At 40.8% G+C, this 15,411-nt stretch overlaps 3 protein-coding genes across 4 annotated transcripts; 2 read left to right on the top strand and 1 right to left on the bottom strand.

The window, feature by feature from the left end:
* Window positions 1-53: 53 nt before the first annotated feature.
* On the top strand, window positions 54-3,979 carry epor (erythropoietin receptor). Its single transcript, XM_061065782.1, has 8 exons — window positions 54-337; window positions 697-832; window positions 958-1,124; window positions 1,671-1,822; window positions 1,904-2,060; window positions 2,277-2,364; window positions 2,489-2,576; window positions 2,955-3,979. Exons 1-8 carry the CDS (start codon window positions 235-237, stop codon window positions 3,699-3,701), a joined length of 1,638 nt encoding a protein of 545 aa, XP_060921765.1. The 5' UTR covers window positions 54-234; the 3' UTR covers window positions 3,702-3,979.
* Window positions 3,980-5,706: 1,727 nt separating this feature from the next.
* swsap1 (SWIM-type zinc finger 7 associated protein 1) lies at window positions 5,707-8,193 on the bottom strand. Its single transcript, XM_061065784.1, has 2 exons — window positions 7,903-8,193; window positions 5,707-6,492 (listed from the first exon to the last, which is right to left on the bottom strand). The coding sequence occupies exons 1-2, from the start codon at window positions 8,182-8,184 to the stop codon at window positions 5,923-5,925; spliced, it is 852 nt and encodes a 283-aa protein (XP_060921767.1). The 5' UTR covers window positions 8,185-8,193; the 3' UTR covers window positions 5,707-5,922.
* Window positions 8,194-8,533: 340 nt separating this feature from the next.
* znf653 (zinc finger protein 653) lies at window positions 8,534-15,320 on the top strand. Of its 2 annotated transcripts, none has more exons than XM_061065780.1 (10): window positions 8,534-8,854; window positions 9,025-9,077; window positions 9,907-10,224; window positions 10,339-10,889; window positions 10,982-11,159; window positions 11,828-11,912; window positions 12,460-12,577; window positions 12,665-12,779; window positions 12,871-12,970; window positions 13,197-15,320. In XM_061065780.1, the coding sequence occupies exons 1-10, from the start codon at window positions 8,559-8,561 to the stop codon at window positions 13,372-13,374; spliced, it is 1,992 nt and encodes a 663-aa protein (XP_060921763.1). In that variant the 5' UTR covers window positions 8,534-8,558; the 3' UTR covers window positions 13,375-15,320. The 2 variants fall into 2 exon arrangements, with proteins under 2 accessions (XP_060921763.1, XP_060921764.1); XM_061065781.1 differs by having other exon boundaries at window positions 8,688-8,854; window positions 9,911-10,224.
* Window positions 15,321-15,411: the final 91 nt, after the last annotated feature.

Raw genomic sequence — 15,411 nt, 5'->3', positions numbered from 1 at the left:
GCTCTAACCCCACCTCCTTTTCACTTACTTTTGGAAAAAAGTAAACAGCTCGTCTCTACACACCTTATCGCTCTCGAGCAGGCGCGTAACCACGTTGCGCTATCCACGGTATCTAAAGAAATAACAAGCTCAGGCGAGAGCTGCATCACAAGCGTTTGTGGCGTGTTTGTTCCTAGGTATGCAGTCGGACATCAGAAAGCAAGAGTCTTTCTGTTTACAGAGAAGACAAAAAGGATGAAATGCAACCACCCGAGCCGGTTTGGGACACTTTATGTGATATTTTGCGCCATGCTGGCATCTTCAATCGTCCATGGCGCACGATATTTCGAAAGAAAAGGTAAGATAAAGTTTTTTGGGGGGCCTTGCTTTGGCCTACCTGTATTTAAAAGAAAACAGAAAATTTAAGCTTCAAATATCTTGAGACATTAGGTACAGATGAAATCCCTCTCTGTTGGTTCAATAAATGTATTTTTAAATAGCAATATCAATCAAACAATCAATCTTTATTTGTATAGCGCCATTTCATAACGCATGTTATCTGAAGACACTTTACAAAAAGTGGGTAAAATACCTTACTCTTTGTTATCTGATATTACAAAAGAGCAGGTAAAAGATCTTACTCATAGCGTGAATGTCAAAAAAATGTTTTGACTGCCTGCTCACTCATCTGCTGTTCCCCTAACTTCACTTATTCAGTGTCTACGCTACTGAACGAGGTGCCAGAAAACCCAAAGTGCTTTGCTGAGGGCAGGAAAGACTTCACATGCTTCTGGGAGGAAGATGAGGAGAGGGCCGGATCTGTGGATCAGTACTCTTTCACATACACCTACCAGTAAGTCACTTTTAGGATAGGACATAGTCTAAGACGAAACCTTGAGGAGCCCAATATGATCAATATACTGAAGTTCAAAGCCAGTTCTTAAGCCCAAGAGTTCTGTTTTCCTCTGCTCTGTGTAGAAATGAACACAGCAACAGATGCCCATTGAGAGTCCTACATGCAGCAGGCGGGAAGAGACTGTTCATGTGCCATCTGAACCGAACCCAGATGTTTGTCCAAATGGACATACAGGTTCTCCGAGAGGGAACTCTGATCCACAACCGCAGCCTTCTTGTTGAGCTTGTCTGTAAGTTATTTTCCTGCATACTGTGTAAGCAGACACAAAATCTCACTAAGACAGAACTGAGTGAGAGGTTCTGTATGACAATAAGGTTTTGTTTTTTTATCACTTCCTGAGCACTGCACACACACACACACACACACACACACACACACACACACACACACACACACACACACACACACACAAACACACACCAGCTCAGGAGCGCTTTCTTTGGGCAGTCCCCTCACTCTGACATCTCTCCATTAGTGCAACTCCATAGGATCCTGTGCATGTGTGTGTATATTTCAGCCAATGTGTGTGTAGCATTTTCAACTATAGAGTGAAAAATTGTTATAATCCCCAAATGGGATTAATAAAGTATATCTTATTTTGCAGCTTTTTTGTGTTATAATTTTTTTTTTTAATTCACTATTGACCTCATAATCATCCATTTGACACAAACCTGACATATGAACGCTAGTTGGGCTCAGTATTGGAGGAATGTCTGGACCAAATTGTGTTTGTACCTGGCAAACAAATTGCAATTCCTTGTCTCTCTCGGTGTAGTTCTTCTAGACCCTCCAGCTAATGTGACAATAAGCCGCCCAGGTCATCAAGGCCAGCTATATGTTAGCTGGATGCCCCCCCCTCTGAAGTACATGGATGACAGCATGATCTACGAGGTCAGCTATGCTACAGCTGACAGCCACGTGTGGCAGGTATGCCTGATTAAATAATTCATTGTTGATTGGTAGGTGTCTCCAATGACCTGTACCGATAAACTGAGTTCTGTTTCGCAGGTAGATGTGGCAAAAGCCAGCTCAAGCATGATCTTGAGAGGTTTGCAGCAAAGTACAAATTACAAGGTGCGAGTCCGTGTGAAACTGGATGGGATTAGCTACAACGGCTTTTGGAGTGCCTGGAGTGATCCTGTGTACATGGAAACACTGCCTGCAGGTAGGTACTGATTCAGATATCGGATACAAAGGTGTGAGAAATGCCTGACCTTCGAGCAACATTTCTTGGCATTCATTCCAAGCGGCTTCCTTTGGAGGAAAGTTTGCAGAACAGTATTATTCCAATACACATTGGTTTCATTTTTTTCAATCTGTTGCATTCATTTTTTTTATGATCAGAGTTAATTGTTTTATGATCATGCTGTGCCTCCACCAGAACTTGACCTACTCATCGTGTCCCTGACTCTCATCATCTCTTTCATCCTCATTGTGGTGTCCCTCACAATACTCCTGTACCATCGCAGGTAAATAAAGCAGGACAAAATAGCAGATCTACCACTCTATGTGCCGCTGCTAGAAACTTTTCAGTAATGTTTGATGAAAAAAAAGAGAAACTGAACTTTCTGCATCTGTATTTTTTTTTTTCAGATTTCTTGCAAAGAAAATTTGGCCAAATATTCCAACTCCTGACCGCAAGTTCCAAGGTCTTTTTACTGTCTATGGTGGAGACTTTGAGGTAAGCCAGACAAGACAACTGCACAGCCTTGCTAGAGGCTCTACAAAGGCGTATATTAACATCATGCATAACCACAGTGAAAATACATGCGTACTGATCTTTAGTAGTTTAAAATATTGCTGTATGGTTAACTTTTTTGTTTGTTAGCATGCTAACATTTGCACAAGATGAACATGAACTAATGAAGTAGACCTTAATTTGAAGATGGCATTTTGTGAGAAATTAAGGGCTTGCTTTGTAAGATATTACAATTTATTATTTATTCACAAATGACAACACCAAGGCATTACTGGGAAATGATAAGAGTATTATCTGTAATAAAATAAGGACAAAAGACATTTCTACAGTGTTCACAATCCTTTGTTATTTTGTGTACAGGAGTGGTTGGGCCAGTCCAATGGAGGCTTCAGGTTGACTAGAGGTTTTTTCAACTCAGAAGAATGCCCTTCTCCCCTGGAAGTCCTCTCAGAGCTGAGCCTGTGCCCCTCACTGCCTTCCCCGCCTCTGCCACCAAAGGCCTCGAGGGCTTTGACCACAGGAGCAAAGCACACCATGGATGTAAAGAAAAGGCTGGAGAAGAGAGAGACAGCTGAAATGGTTGATTCAGCTGGGACGGAGGGATGGAGAGCCCCGCCACATGATCACTGGCTAATGGACTGTTTACGGGCGCTCCAACAGGACACAGTTCCCAGCTCCCAGTCCTCCATTCTGGAATCTCAAGATGCATATGTTACCCTCAGTGCCAATAACTGCAGCAACAATGAACACCTGGATGACATTCTAGAGGAGGCGTCGCCCCTTGAGGCGCTTTTTGCCTCCAGAAAGACAGTGTCTTCTCAATCTCATTCTGACCTGGGATCTGTTCAGCAGAGCTCCGGGTCAGGTCGACTATCATCGCAGTCCAGCTTTGAGTACCCAAACCATACCTGGATGCCTAGAGGCCCTGCAGAATGCACCTACATGGCAGTGGCTGACTCAGGGGTCTCTATGGATTACAGCCCCATGAGCAGAGCAGATGACATTGGAAAAATGGTTATCTATGCCAATGATTACAAGAATGACATCCCTGCTCATGTGAGACCATTCTTGTTGAGGCAGCATCCTTTCCACGATGTTGACAGCTGAGAGGCAGTAAGGCTGGACAGTTTGAACATGGACTGGGGCTTAAAACAATTAACTCTCTCTCTCTCTCTCTCGGGGCACTGGTGGCGCAGTGGTTAATGCGCGTGCCTCATGTATGGAGGCTATAGTCTTCAAAGCGGCCGGCCCGGGTTCGAATTCAGCCTGTGGCTCCTTTCCCGCATGTCATTCCCCTCTCTCTCGCCCTGATTTCCAACTCTATCCACTGTCCTATCTCTACATAAAGGCACAAAAAGCCCAAAAGAAATCTTTAAAAAAATTAATTTAAAAAAATTAACTCTGTTCAGAGCAGTGAATTCACCCCTAAGCTACAGTATGTTATCATAGGTCAACTGTAAATAAGGTGTACGAAGGATTCAGAAGCATACTTAAGTATAGGACTGGTGATACTCAATATTTTCTGTATTTTTAAGAAAATCTCAAGAAAAGACCAAAAATAACAATGACTCATTGCCTTAGTGTTGACCGTGTAGCCAAAGCCTGATATAGCTTAATCCTTGTCTACAGCCATGCTAGCATCAGTGTGAGGCTATACTGATGTTATTAAAATGTTATAAGAATGATCTTTATTGCTCCTATCTGACTTGTAAATAGTGTTCAACTCAACTTCCATGTAAAAATCTGGTTCAGAATCTAGTTTTTTATCTAACTTTACAGTCTACCTGTCTCCCATCACATCAATCCCTGACCACAGATCAGTGGATATGCTGTTATATTGTCCATCGTGAAATCAGTGCCCATGACCACCTCTGTAGTAATCACAACTTGACAAAGTGAACTCTTACCATAACGAGGAGTGAAGGCAGCACAGATTTGTTTGTTTTTTAAATAAATGCTTACATTATAGTGACAATGGGTTTGACAATGCTGAATTTGATGTTCAGCATGTGAATCGTGTTCCCCATCTGAGTTTTAAATGTCAAAGTTTACAGTGCTAGCTTCATAACAATCGGTAACTGGAATCTCTTTAAACCAAAGAATGGGAGGAATCCAGACTTAGACCTTTATGATGATAGTAGGTGAAATCCTGAGGACCCTAAATGTATTTTAAAACGATTCACAACATTTCAGTCTGGAACACGTGCATTCCTATTGCTGCACATGTAACATGGTTAAAAACTTCTGCACTGTGTTCCTATTAAAACAAACATAGGTACTGAATTTATTCCCCACCATTGTATTGCTATACAAACGCCCACATTTACATCAGTCCAATGTAAAAAAATTGTCCCCAGCAAATGAACATTGCTATGGTTTGACTTACATTTACCAAAAACTGTCAAGCTGCTGGAGGAAATGTTCAACTGTCAAAAGATATCGAACTGCATCACCAGAAAAAATATATATTCACAACCAAGTCATTGTCTCTAACAAATTCTTTCATGATTTAAACAGCAACAAGTGATGATTTCTCGTAGACTTTTTCTCCCCTCATATATTATTTTACTAGTTTGCATTAGAGTGTAGTTATATTTTACTCCTTGTTTTCATTTTGAAGAGTCGTCCCAAATGTTATTCTGTACATTTGATTTTGTTGTTTATTAAACAATGTAACAGTACTTTAACATTGATATCAGCCATTGAAGTCCAATGTCTCCCTCACTTCAGCATCAGTAGTTCCACACCTAAAGGCCAGGACCACTAAAAAGATGTATATGTGGAAAAAGAACAAACAATAATATTATATCCACATTTTTTATTATTTTTTATAAACAGTTTTTTTTTTACCCAAACTGAGACTTTGCTTTGGGCCCTGGAATTTTCTTTTGTAGCAACTGTTGAATATACGACAAACCCATTACCCTGTGTCTATGTACTTTTTTATTTCACATTTCAACTCATTAAATGTTGTACATGTACAACCACCATGGTCCTGTTAACTGATATGTGAAAGGGTGGAGGGCATATAAAAACATATTTTATCAGTATTAAGACAACAAGGTTGGATGAAATACCAGAGGTATCATATCAGCCATAGAAAAGGCAAGGACTGCTCTCTGAGCAGGAACGACGAGAAACTGACAAGATAAAGAGCAGCAGGTTCTATTATACTGAAGCATTACTGTTAGAAATCGCTAACTGCTTTAACACAATGCTGAGCCATGCCAAACACTTATCAGCACTTTTCAGAACAAAACTAGTTCCTGCGTGAACAAAATGACTCTCAGAAACTCCCCCACTGCTCAAGTGATTGGGGCAAACATATTCAAACCAATTTAAACTCCATTAATCCATCAGGAAAAATTAACAGCTGCCACTCTTGGTTTTCACTTAGCCTGTCCTTATGGTCTGTGGTACAAGAGGGTTGTGTGTTCCCTGTCCCGGAGAGGAAAATGTGCCACACCTCCTGTAGTCCAGCTGCTGGAGCTTCATAGCTTCTGTCTTTGTCCAGAGTACAACGAACCTGGAAATAGCGATCAAGGACATCAAGGATCGGATCTGTTGCAGCGGCCTCTCCACCTGCTTGCCCAGTATCCACTTCTGACTGAAAGGAGGCTATGAAGCGGCAGGGGGCCGAACTGGAGGAGCGTTGTTTCAGGAGTTGTGTGAGGAAGGCAGCAGTGTCACACAGCAATGCAGAGAGGTGTGCTGCACAGGACAGCTCTCCTGGGTAAAATCCAGTGGTGAGGCCGCCTACAGGACTGCACAAGTAGCCCTCCAGCCTGTCAATTATGATCAGTGAGGGAGGTGTAGGAGACATGCTGATGGACTCGTGAAGGCTGGCCAACTGCTGAAGCAGCTCCTCCACTCTGCAGGGATAGCAAAACTTGATTTTCTTGAAAAGACGAAAAAGAAAAACTGCATTGAGTGACACAAACTCTTTAAATTATGGTACCTGGTAAAAATGTGATAAATTATTCAGTTTAAATGTCAGAGGAAAAATGGACAATGGCCATCACAACCAGTTTAATGTTGCATCAATAAGTATTTTGTTTAACCAACCATCACTACAAAAAGTAGACTTATTCTATCAACAACAAAGAAAACATTTCACTGTCAGAAAAGAGCGAGCCTGCATGTTTTTGTTGCTAAAAATGACTGACATGAATGGATCAACAAAATACTTTCTAATTAATTTTCTGCATCCTTATCTTCATCTGATACAGTATAGCCAGCAAACAGCGATCAACGTCTCTGTTTTGAAACAAAAACATATCCAGTGTACTTGTTGTCATCATTTCTAGCACTGGATTAACTGGTCGTGAATTATTCGGATTTATTATTGATTAATAATCGGAATGGCTAAATTGTTATTTCAAACATCGGTACAGATGTATGGGCCCTGGTTTTCACAAACATCTCTGATTATAACACTTACTGACTAATAATGGTAAAAAAAAAAAAAAATAAAAAATAAAAATGGAAAATCATGTTCTTGCTGTTGTTGAATTTAAAAAAAAAAGGGATTTACAAAACACCTGGACAGTTGAAAATCCTAAGTAAGACTTTAAACATAACTAAAACATTATTCAATTCAAAAAACTTTATTTGTCCCCGGGGGGCAATTCAATTATGAGACATTGCTAGTGACCGGTGAGGGAGAAACGTCAGCCACCTGGCGAGCTAAGTAATGTTCTCAAATAATGGTGAAGTGTCTTAAATATCTAGGACAGAGATATTATACTGCTCTTTAAGTTGTATACTGCACACATCTGTAAAGAATTTGTATCTGATAAAGGAGTCTCCTTCAGTGTGAATGTTTGCTCAGAGGTGTTGTTGGCAGGATGAGTGATGAGTTGCCAGGAAATGCCTAAATCTAAGATAAGGATCCCCCCACAGTGGAATGTGAACAAAGGGACCCCTGAGTCCAGAGAGAAACCCAAGAACAAGAAACAGATGTCCTCATGTGCCCTGTGACATTATGTACAAATGGCACTCTCAATGTATGTTCGGGGGGGGGGGGATCATTATTGGCTTCTTGACTCTCCTGGGCAGACGTGTTCAGTGATTCTGCATCTTGTTAATAAATAATTCTGTTTAAAAGCAAGTCAGTCTCAACGGCGAATTTCTTCATCATCAAACATATCGACAACAACGGAAATCCACATCAATGGTTTAGTTGTCTAAAATGTAAGTTAATAGTAAATTCACCATGAAAACAGTAAGTTAAAACGTAAAAGCCCTTGAGTTGATAAGCGAATATGGAACTAATTCTCAAGCAGAGAGTGAGTAAAGTGAACTTTACCTTCAGACTCTCTGGGCTCACACTGGGTATACGTTTCTGCAGAGACGCTGGCAGGCTTTGAATTGGTGTCGCGGTGAAGAACATCACTTTCATGCCCGTCTCTGCAGCCGTCACGGCCGCGAGAAGCAGCACAGAGCGGCTGACGCTGTGGTCTCCCAGCAACAGCGTGCCGACGCTTGTGGGTGATGGAGGCGCGACTTTGAGGTCTTCCTTTAAACCTGTTTTTGACATGAACGTCCTAAACACGAGTGCTAAAATATCCGCCATGACAAACAGTACCATACATCACAGTTTTCTCTACAAATGTCTTCGAGTTAAAGCAGCGGAGTTACCCTCGTCTGTGCACAGTTACCCGCGTACGCTTTCATGTTGCACAGTGGTGTTCATCTTGTTTCAGTCCTTGAAAACAGACTACATGTGGAGTACCGTTCCGCTTAGTTCTTTTGTATATCCGGAAAGTATGTCTCCTAATTTTTCAATAAAAGTAAACCATGCATTTACGATTGTGGTATGCACTCAGTCAACAATGTTTAAAAAAAAAAAAAAAAAAACAGTGCTATTGACAGACAAGCAGAGAAGGCTTCATTATTTATGCTTCCCGTAAGATATGACGACTTCCGGGATGCCGAACCATAACATCAGCTGTCTGTGCCAAGATGGCGGATAGCCTGGCAGAATTAGAAGACTCCATGTACTCTGACCAAGCCGGGGACCATGGGAAATGTGGATTGAGGCGCTGCAGAGGACGACCGAGGCTAACAGACTCCGACAGAGCCAAGAGGCGGCTTGAGTCCCGTAAGAAGTACGACGTGAGACGGGTGTACCTCGGAGAGTCACACAAGCTGTGGAGTGAGCTCCGGAAGAGGACCAGTCTGAGTGATGCTGGTCTTGCAGAGTATCTGATTCTGCTCAATTCCACTTATGGAGACAAATGCCAGCAGGAAGACTGCAGGTGAGCCAAAGCAACACTGTATTTGTTTCATTTTTCACATGGTAGTACCTTCTGCACGTCTGTGAACATAGATGATTTAACCTGTAAACTGTCTGTTTGATTGAGCAGGTTGTTTTATTCATTTGTAGTTGTTGAGTCATTTTTTCCCCAATTGTTTTTTTTTTTTCCAGTACCAGGAAGAATATAACTTCAGAAGACTCTACAAAACAGAGAAAGAAAAAAGGTAAGAGTTGACATCGACAGGTGTGGGAATATTTTTCAAATACTTTTTATCAGTGTGCCATAGCAACTGTAAAGGTTCATTTAAATAGTTTCTTATTGATTGGTAAAATGAAAATGTTTTTTACTTACTGCAGTTTTTTTTTTTAGAAATGTAAGCCTGGGGGGACTTTAAAGATGAAATTGTTTAACTGTTCTCAAAAAGCAACTCTCTAATTCTGACTGTATAAGAAAGCATCAGTTTAAAAATAAAATAATTAAATTAATGTTAAATCATTTAATGAGACACTTAGTCAGAAGTTTTGAGATTGCAAGTAAAAGTTGTAATTTATTTTTTTTTTTGTCACATTTTGCCAAATCAATTTCTATGAAAAGGTCCCGTTCCCTATCTTTCTTGGTTACACTTCTGTAAAGCACCGCACATACAGGTGATGACTATAAAAACTGTAAGTTAATGTTTAAAATTCTGTGATAGGCTGAAATAGAGGACTTATCAAAACTTTAAAACACATTAAATAGGTCATATTTTGATCTGAGCACTTCTGACTCATGGCACTGTGATACTGCCAAGATGAATGTGCATGCCTTTTTTGTTTGTTTGTTTGTTTGTTTGTTTGTTTGTTTGTTGTTGGTTTGTCTTGTTTTGAAATTTGTATAAAATTTGTGGAGAATGTTGAATCCTGAAAAAAACACAGTAACAAAAGCAAAAGTCCTATCATTTTTTGTTACAATAATAACAACAAATAAATAATAAATGAAGATCCTACAAAATCTAATCAAACTTCGCTCTTCATCTGATGTCTTCCCACTGGCTGACTTTTGTTGTCACCTAGACAGGAAGGCCCGTGTGTCCAGCCTGCAGAGCCTGGTGTGTTGGTACCAGGAGCACTCCATCTCCTGCCCTCATGAGCCCCAGCTGAGAGCCCTGGAGCACCAGCACAACTCCTCCACCACTGCTATCTGGCAATGCGACTCAGACCACTCATTCGTGCAATACCTTTTCTCTCCTCCGAGGGAGTCAGGGGACTCTGAACATGAGCAGGAAGTGAATGGGGATGGTTATGAAGAGGATGCAGCAAAAACAGACGTGCCTATGGCTGCAGGCTTAGTGAGCAGGAGGAGAAAAAAGGAGGCTAACAGTCATTTGAAAGGTGCAAGAAGACAACTTTACTGTTTCACTCGGTAGGCGTAGTTAAATGTTTATCTGTCGCTTTCCGGATCCCTTAATAATCAATGCATCTTTATTGATCTTTTTTTTTCTGTAGACGTGGAAAAGAATGTGGATGATTCCGAATTGCAACTTGCCACCATGAGCCCATTAGAACATGCTGCAGCTTTTAACCATCCTCCTAGTATGGAAGCTTCCTCCAAGGATGTTCCACTTACAGGACAGCCTGCCTGGGAAATGGAGATGGTCATGGAACCAGAGCAAAGCTCCCCTGCAGCACAGTTTCACTCTGCATCCTCAGAGGAAGAGGCAGAGGAGGCACAGGATCTGAGGCAAGGCAGAGATGAGGGAGAAGAAGAAGAAGAAGAAGAAGAGGAGGAGGAAGAAGAAGAAGAATTAAGGGCTTTACCCCAACGTTATGACTGTGCTGCTGATACGGTGTCTTTGACTGATAAACTGAAGAAGACAGATGAGTGCTCGGTGCTATCAAAGAGCTTTAGTGGCTCAGTCAGACTGGGTGCTCAGCCAGAGCTGCCAGTTCCTCCACCCGTACAGCAGCAGAGCGAGCTGTTTGACCGGCAGACTCTGCAGACAATGGTGACCAGCTGTGAGATTCCTGACCAGAGGACGGCTTTGGAAGGCTCACAGGTAGATGAAGGAGTACCTCGCAGCGTTGTCAGTACTCATCTGTAATTTAAAATGTATTTTGCTCAAAAGTTGCCATCTTTTTCCCTCTCTAGCTGATTATCATCACCGGCCCCAGTTATGAGACCCTGACCTCAGAGGGCATCCAGCTCAACATGGGTGGTGGAAATGTGGAGGAAGTCACCTGCACTGTGATCGGGGGTGTCACCTACAACCCGGTTTGCGGGTCTGACTCAAAACTCAGAACGTCAGAGGATGAAGACTTCATGACAGGTGCACTATAATCACCATAATTTTTTTGCACCCTCTTTCAAAACAGAGCACATGCTGACTGAATCTCAGAATAGGACTGCAGGTTAACATTTAGGTGTGGGCTTTATTGGCGGTTTTCTATAAATCTTTTTGGTTGCAGGTGGACCCAAGAAAAGGGGGAATTCTATGTTAAATATTATAGCTCAATCAATCTTCTTTGTATTGCACCAATATATAAACAATGTATTCTCAAGACACTTTACAAAAAGAGCAGACTTAGTCTTATGTTAAAATGTCTGTTGTATTATGAATAAAACAACTGGCTTTTAGAGCCTATAATGGGGAATTTACATGTTTTACTTAATATGGTTAAAAGCTGGGGGGAAAACATGCTGATTAAAAAAAAAAAAAAGGGACAGAGAGTGTATTGCAAACAGACTTAGTAAACAATTCATGGCATACATGAAGAATGTGATCGAAGCATCACTCGAAGAGTCCTCTGAAGAGATAAAAAAATAAGATCCCATGCTGTAATGGCCTCTCAGTACAGCGTCTTCACTGACTAGATTAGTGTTCTGAAAGTCTGAAATCCAGTCCTCACCTTCAGAGTGTGCCTTATTGATTGATCCAACACCTGCTTGAGTCACTTTGTAATCCTTTTTTTTTTTTGTTGCACTCTTTCTCTGCAGGCTTGAGTGACAAACAGCTGCTGCAGCCTGCTGTGGATGTTTTGGAGCTGGATAGTGACAGAGGGCTGCAGCGTAGTTTTAGCAGGTGGGTGCCCCGCATTCTCCACATGGTGAATTTTATGGCTGTGACAGACACAGAGTTTTGTCAGTCAAATAGCTGCTTTGTTGGCTCAGTCAGACAAAGCTTTGACTATTTTCACTTTTTTTCAGTTTAGCACCACACTAAACTTCTACAACTGCTTTCCTGAGTTTTAAGGTTAAGGTTTCTTTATTTTTACCTTAGGTAAATTTGTTTTTCGAGGTACATACAACACATAACAATACAGGTTAAATAGAGCAGACAGAAAACATTAAAACAAACATTGTCCTTTACACCAGGTCATGGCAAGGTCCTTACAAAGAGTTTTATGTCTTATCTGAAAGATGTACATTAATCAGTGTTTTCATGAGAACTACAAACCGACAGGAAATCAAAACATTTAGCGCTGACTACTTTCCGAGGGTTTTGAGTCACATGAAGGTCATTTCTATTACGATATTAATAAGTGTAAGTCAGCCAATGAGCTGAACTGATTTACTGAACTCAGATCCACTGCTACTGTGAACTAAGTCTGCAATGTTTGTTTATTCAGTGTCAGGTCCAAGAGAAACAGGCGAGGCCCTGTCATTGAGGCAGATGGGATGCTCAAGATGTTCCACTGTCCCTATGAGGGCTGCAGTCAAGTCTATGTAGCTATTAGCAGCTTTCAGGTGAGCAATAGCTCTTTAATTATGCCTTATTTTTCAGTTTCAGTTGTTTCATGATTTAAAAAAAAAATCCCTCTTTCATCTCTGCAGAATCATGTCAACCTGGTTCACAGGAAAGGGAGAACAAAAGTTTGCCCCCATCCAGGCTGTGGAAAAAAGTTCTACCTATCAAACCACCTGCAGCGCCACATGATCATCCACTCTGGTGTGCTGCTAACAAGGACACGCGTTTCGTATTGTCATGAATGAATCTAGGTTTTTTGTAAACCGTAAAATCTAACAGAGTCTGTTTTCAGGGGTTAGAGATTTCATCTGTGAGACTTGTGGAAAATCCTTTAAGCGTAAGAATCACCTGGAGGTTCACAGGCGGACCCACACAGGAGAAACACCACTTCAGTAAGTTGCAGTTTTTTGTTCATAGCATGTTGGACTGATATTTCCAGTGTGTGACACTTGAACTGTGTCAGTGTTGGGTTATTGGACTTGGGTTCATTTCATGATGTACATGCAGAAATTAAACTGAACAAGGATTAAAAGAACATGAACAACATGGCCCATAATAATCAACACATTGATCTTCCCCTTTCTGTTCTTCTGTGCTCTCTCCATCTCGTCTTTTCAGATGTGAAATCTGCGGCTACCAGTGTCGCCAGCGTGCATCCTTGAATTGGCACATGAAGAAGCATACCTCAGAGGCGCACTACAACTTCACCTGTGAGTTCTGCGAGAAGAGGTTCGAGAAGCTGGACAGTGTGAAATTCCACAAGCTAAAGAGCCACCCGGACAAGCAGGCAACTTGAGACGTATAGGACCTGGTGTTAGGAGCTAACATCAGTCAGACCAACAAGAACTGGTTGGCCTTCAGAAACCAAAGGACGACCTCCATTGAAGAGACATAGTTTCCTTTGCGGTGTGTGTCTTGCTTCTTGTGTCCAGGAGGATATGAACATCACTCTGTGAACACACCAGCAGTTGATAAATGCATACATGGCAATGTCTGACAGCAGTGCAGGACACCAGCTGTTTTAGAATCAAGTGCCCAAACATGCTTTTTACATATTGTTTGTCTATGGTGTCCAATGACCTTTTGCCTAAACCCTCCTCCAAACACTGTTCTGTTGAGCTTTGGATTTCCATACATGTTGAAGAAGGATGCAATGCATAGAGAGATGCTCTCTGTGTAAAGACTCTTTTCAAACCAAAAAAAACAAAAATCATGAGAGCAAAAAGATAAAGAATGGATTAAACTATATTTACTTGCTCTGACACAAGATAGAAAAACACCATGGTCAACTAGGTCACATGTTATATCCAATGGTAACATCATTTCAAACTGCATAGTTACTGTTAGAATAAGATAGTCCTGTTTGTGATCGCACGCCCACTCTGTTGAATTTCCCCACTGTGTGGGAGCTGGTCCACAATGCTACTAGAGCAGCATGGACTAACATTGGTTCTCTGTTTTGCTCCTTGTGGGCTTCAGAAAAAGTTAGATTCTGGCAAGCCCAGCTTCTTATTAAAGATAACGCTGTGTACACAAACACAGTGGTTAGTTTACATCCTTAAAGCCTTTTCATGTCACAAACAAATACATACATACTGTTGAAAATAAGACATAATTTATTGCTTGTATGAGTGTGACAGCTAAATAGCTTTTATGAGCAAATCAGAGTCTTCTCACTCTTTCATCATCAAAGTGAATAAAACGTGTTCTAACTACAGCTCTAAACTCTCAAAATGTAGATTTATCTTTTTTCTTTTCATGCAGTGATTAAGTTAATATTATTATTTACTCCTAATGAAGTGGGTCATTTCAGAAATATTGATGGTTATTAGTAAATGGTCAAGTAAACGGTCTTCATAAAGTATTATCAATTTAACAAATCCATTTTGAACACCATGAAAACAGCTGTGCCTTGATTTAAAAGGCTTGCAGTGTGAATGCAGCCGGTGTATTGTTGTAGTCCATCTGTACACCAAAAAGAAAGATGATCTCATATTTCACTTCTCATATTTAGCCAGTGCTGTGGCTAAATATGAGAAGTTGGCCCTTCCATTTCAGTCTCTTTAAATTTGTGTTGCGTCTGTTGGAGAGCCAAGAGAGCTGCCTGGATGTTACATTTTCCACTAACTGAGTCCTGACTCACAGGCCCAGATAAAAAAAAAAAAAAAGTCCTGTGAGTTTTATGTGACAATTTCTCAGGAAAGCTCATTTAAGTTCTTCTTGTGTCCCTTGCTATGTTGTTCTGGTGGGTGTTTTAGTTTTAGGCAAATGCACTTTTTTCTTTCTCCTGTCACCTCCGTTTACTGATGACTCACTTAAGTATGTGAAAATGACTCATATTTGTATTGTATAGATTTTCTAAAGGACATTTGTTTGATATGAATGATTAATAATATGCAGCGTGTACTTGAGTCTTACATAACTTAAGGATGTGTGCTTGTGACAAAGTGTGGGTGTGCATAATTAGTAAGAAAAGGCATGAATAGCATAAGTGTCGTGACACACAGTCATTGAATGACTTCACAGATACGGCACCCTTTCAAAGTGTTGGACGATAAAATGGTTTCTGAATGTTTGTATAAAGGTTTGGCTTGGAGAGAAAACAGTTTGACTTCAGGCTACAAAGAAATGATAACAGCTATTTATATAAAATTTGTATGTTTTGATTTTTTTTTACAATGACCCTTTCCATGCCTATTCATAGAAGCTATAATTAAAATGTTATTGCTCCAAATGATCTGAGTGATCAGTGTTCCTCTCCTGTTAATCATCAAACCCACTTGCGTCTTTTGGACTGACATTAGCGATGTCCATCTGTTTAAGTAACATGACG

This window comes from Labrus mixtus, chromosome 20 (assembly GCF_963584025.1).
Source record: "Labrus mixtus chromosome 20, fLabMix1.1, whole genome shotgun sequence".
Lineage (NCBI taxonomy): Eukaryota > Metazoa > Chordata > Actinopteri > Labriformes > Labridae > Labrus > Labrus mixtus.
Note: the sequence above shows the minus strand (reverse complement) of the source record. Positions and strands in the feature narration are given on the sequence as shown.

Bases quoted from the DNA above. Each gene is read 5' to 3' on its own strand.
- znf653 (XM_061065780.1), top strand. From the start codon at position 8,559: ATGGCGGATAGCCTGGCAGAATTAGAAGACTCCATGTACTCTGACCAA. The intron at 12,780-12,870 runs GTGTGCTGCTAA...GTCTGTTTTCAG, and splicing joins CCACATGATCATCCACTCTG to GGGTTAGAGATTTCATCTGT. The intron at 12,971-13,196 runs GTAAGTTGCAGT...TCGTCTTTTCAG, and splicing joins ACAGGAGAAACACCACTTCA to ATGTGAAATCTGCGGCTACC.
- epor (XM_061065782.1), top strand. From the start codon at position 235: ATGAAATGCAACCACCCGAGCCGGTTTGGGACACTTTATGTGATATTT. The intron at 338-696 runs GTAAGATAAAGT...TCACTTATTCAG, and splicing joins ACGATATTTCGAAAGAAAAG to TGTCTACGCTACTGAACGAG. The intron at 833-957 runs GTAAGTCACTTT...TGCTCTGTGTAG, and splicing joins TCTTTCACATACACCTACCA to AAATGAACACAGCAACAGAT.
- swsap1 (XM_061065784.1), bottom strand. From the start codon at position 8,184: ATGGTACTGTTTGTCATGGCGGATATTTTAGCACTCGTGTTTAGGACG. The intron at 6,493-7,902 runs GTAAAGTTCACT...CGTCTTTTCAAG, and splicing joins TGAGCCCAGAGAGTCTGAAG to AAAATCAAGTTTTGCTATCC.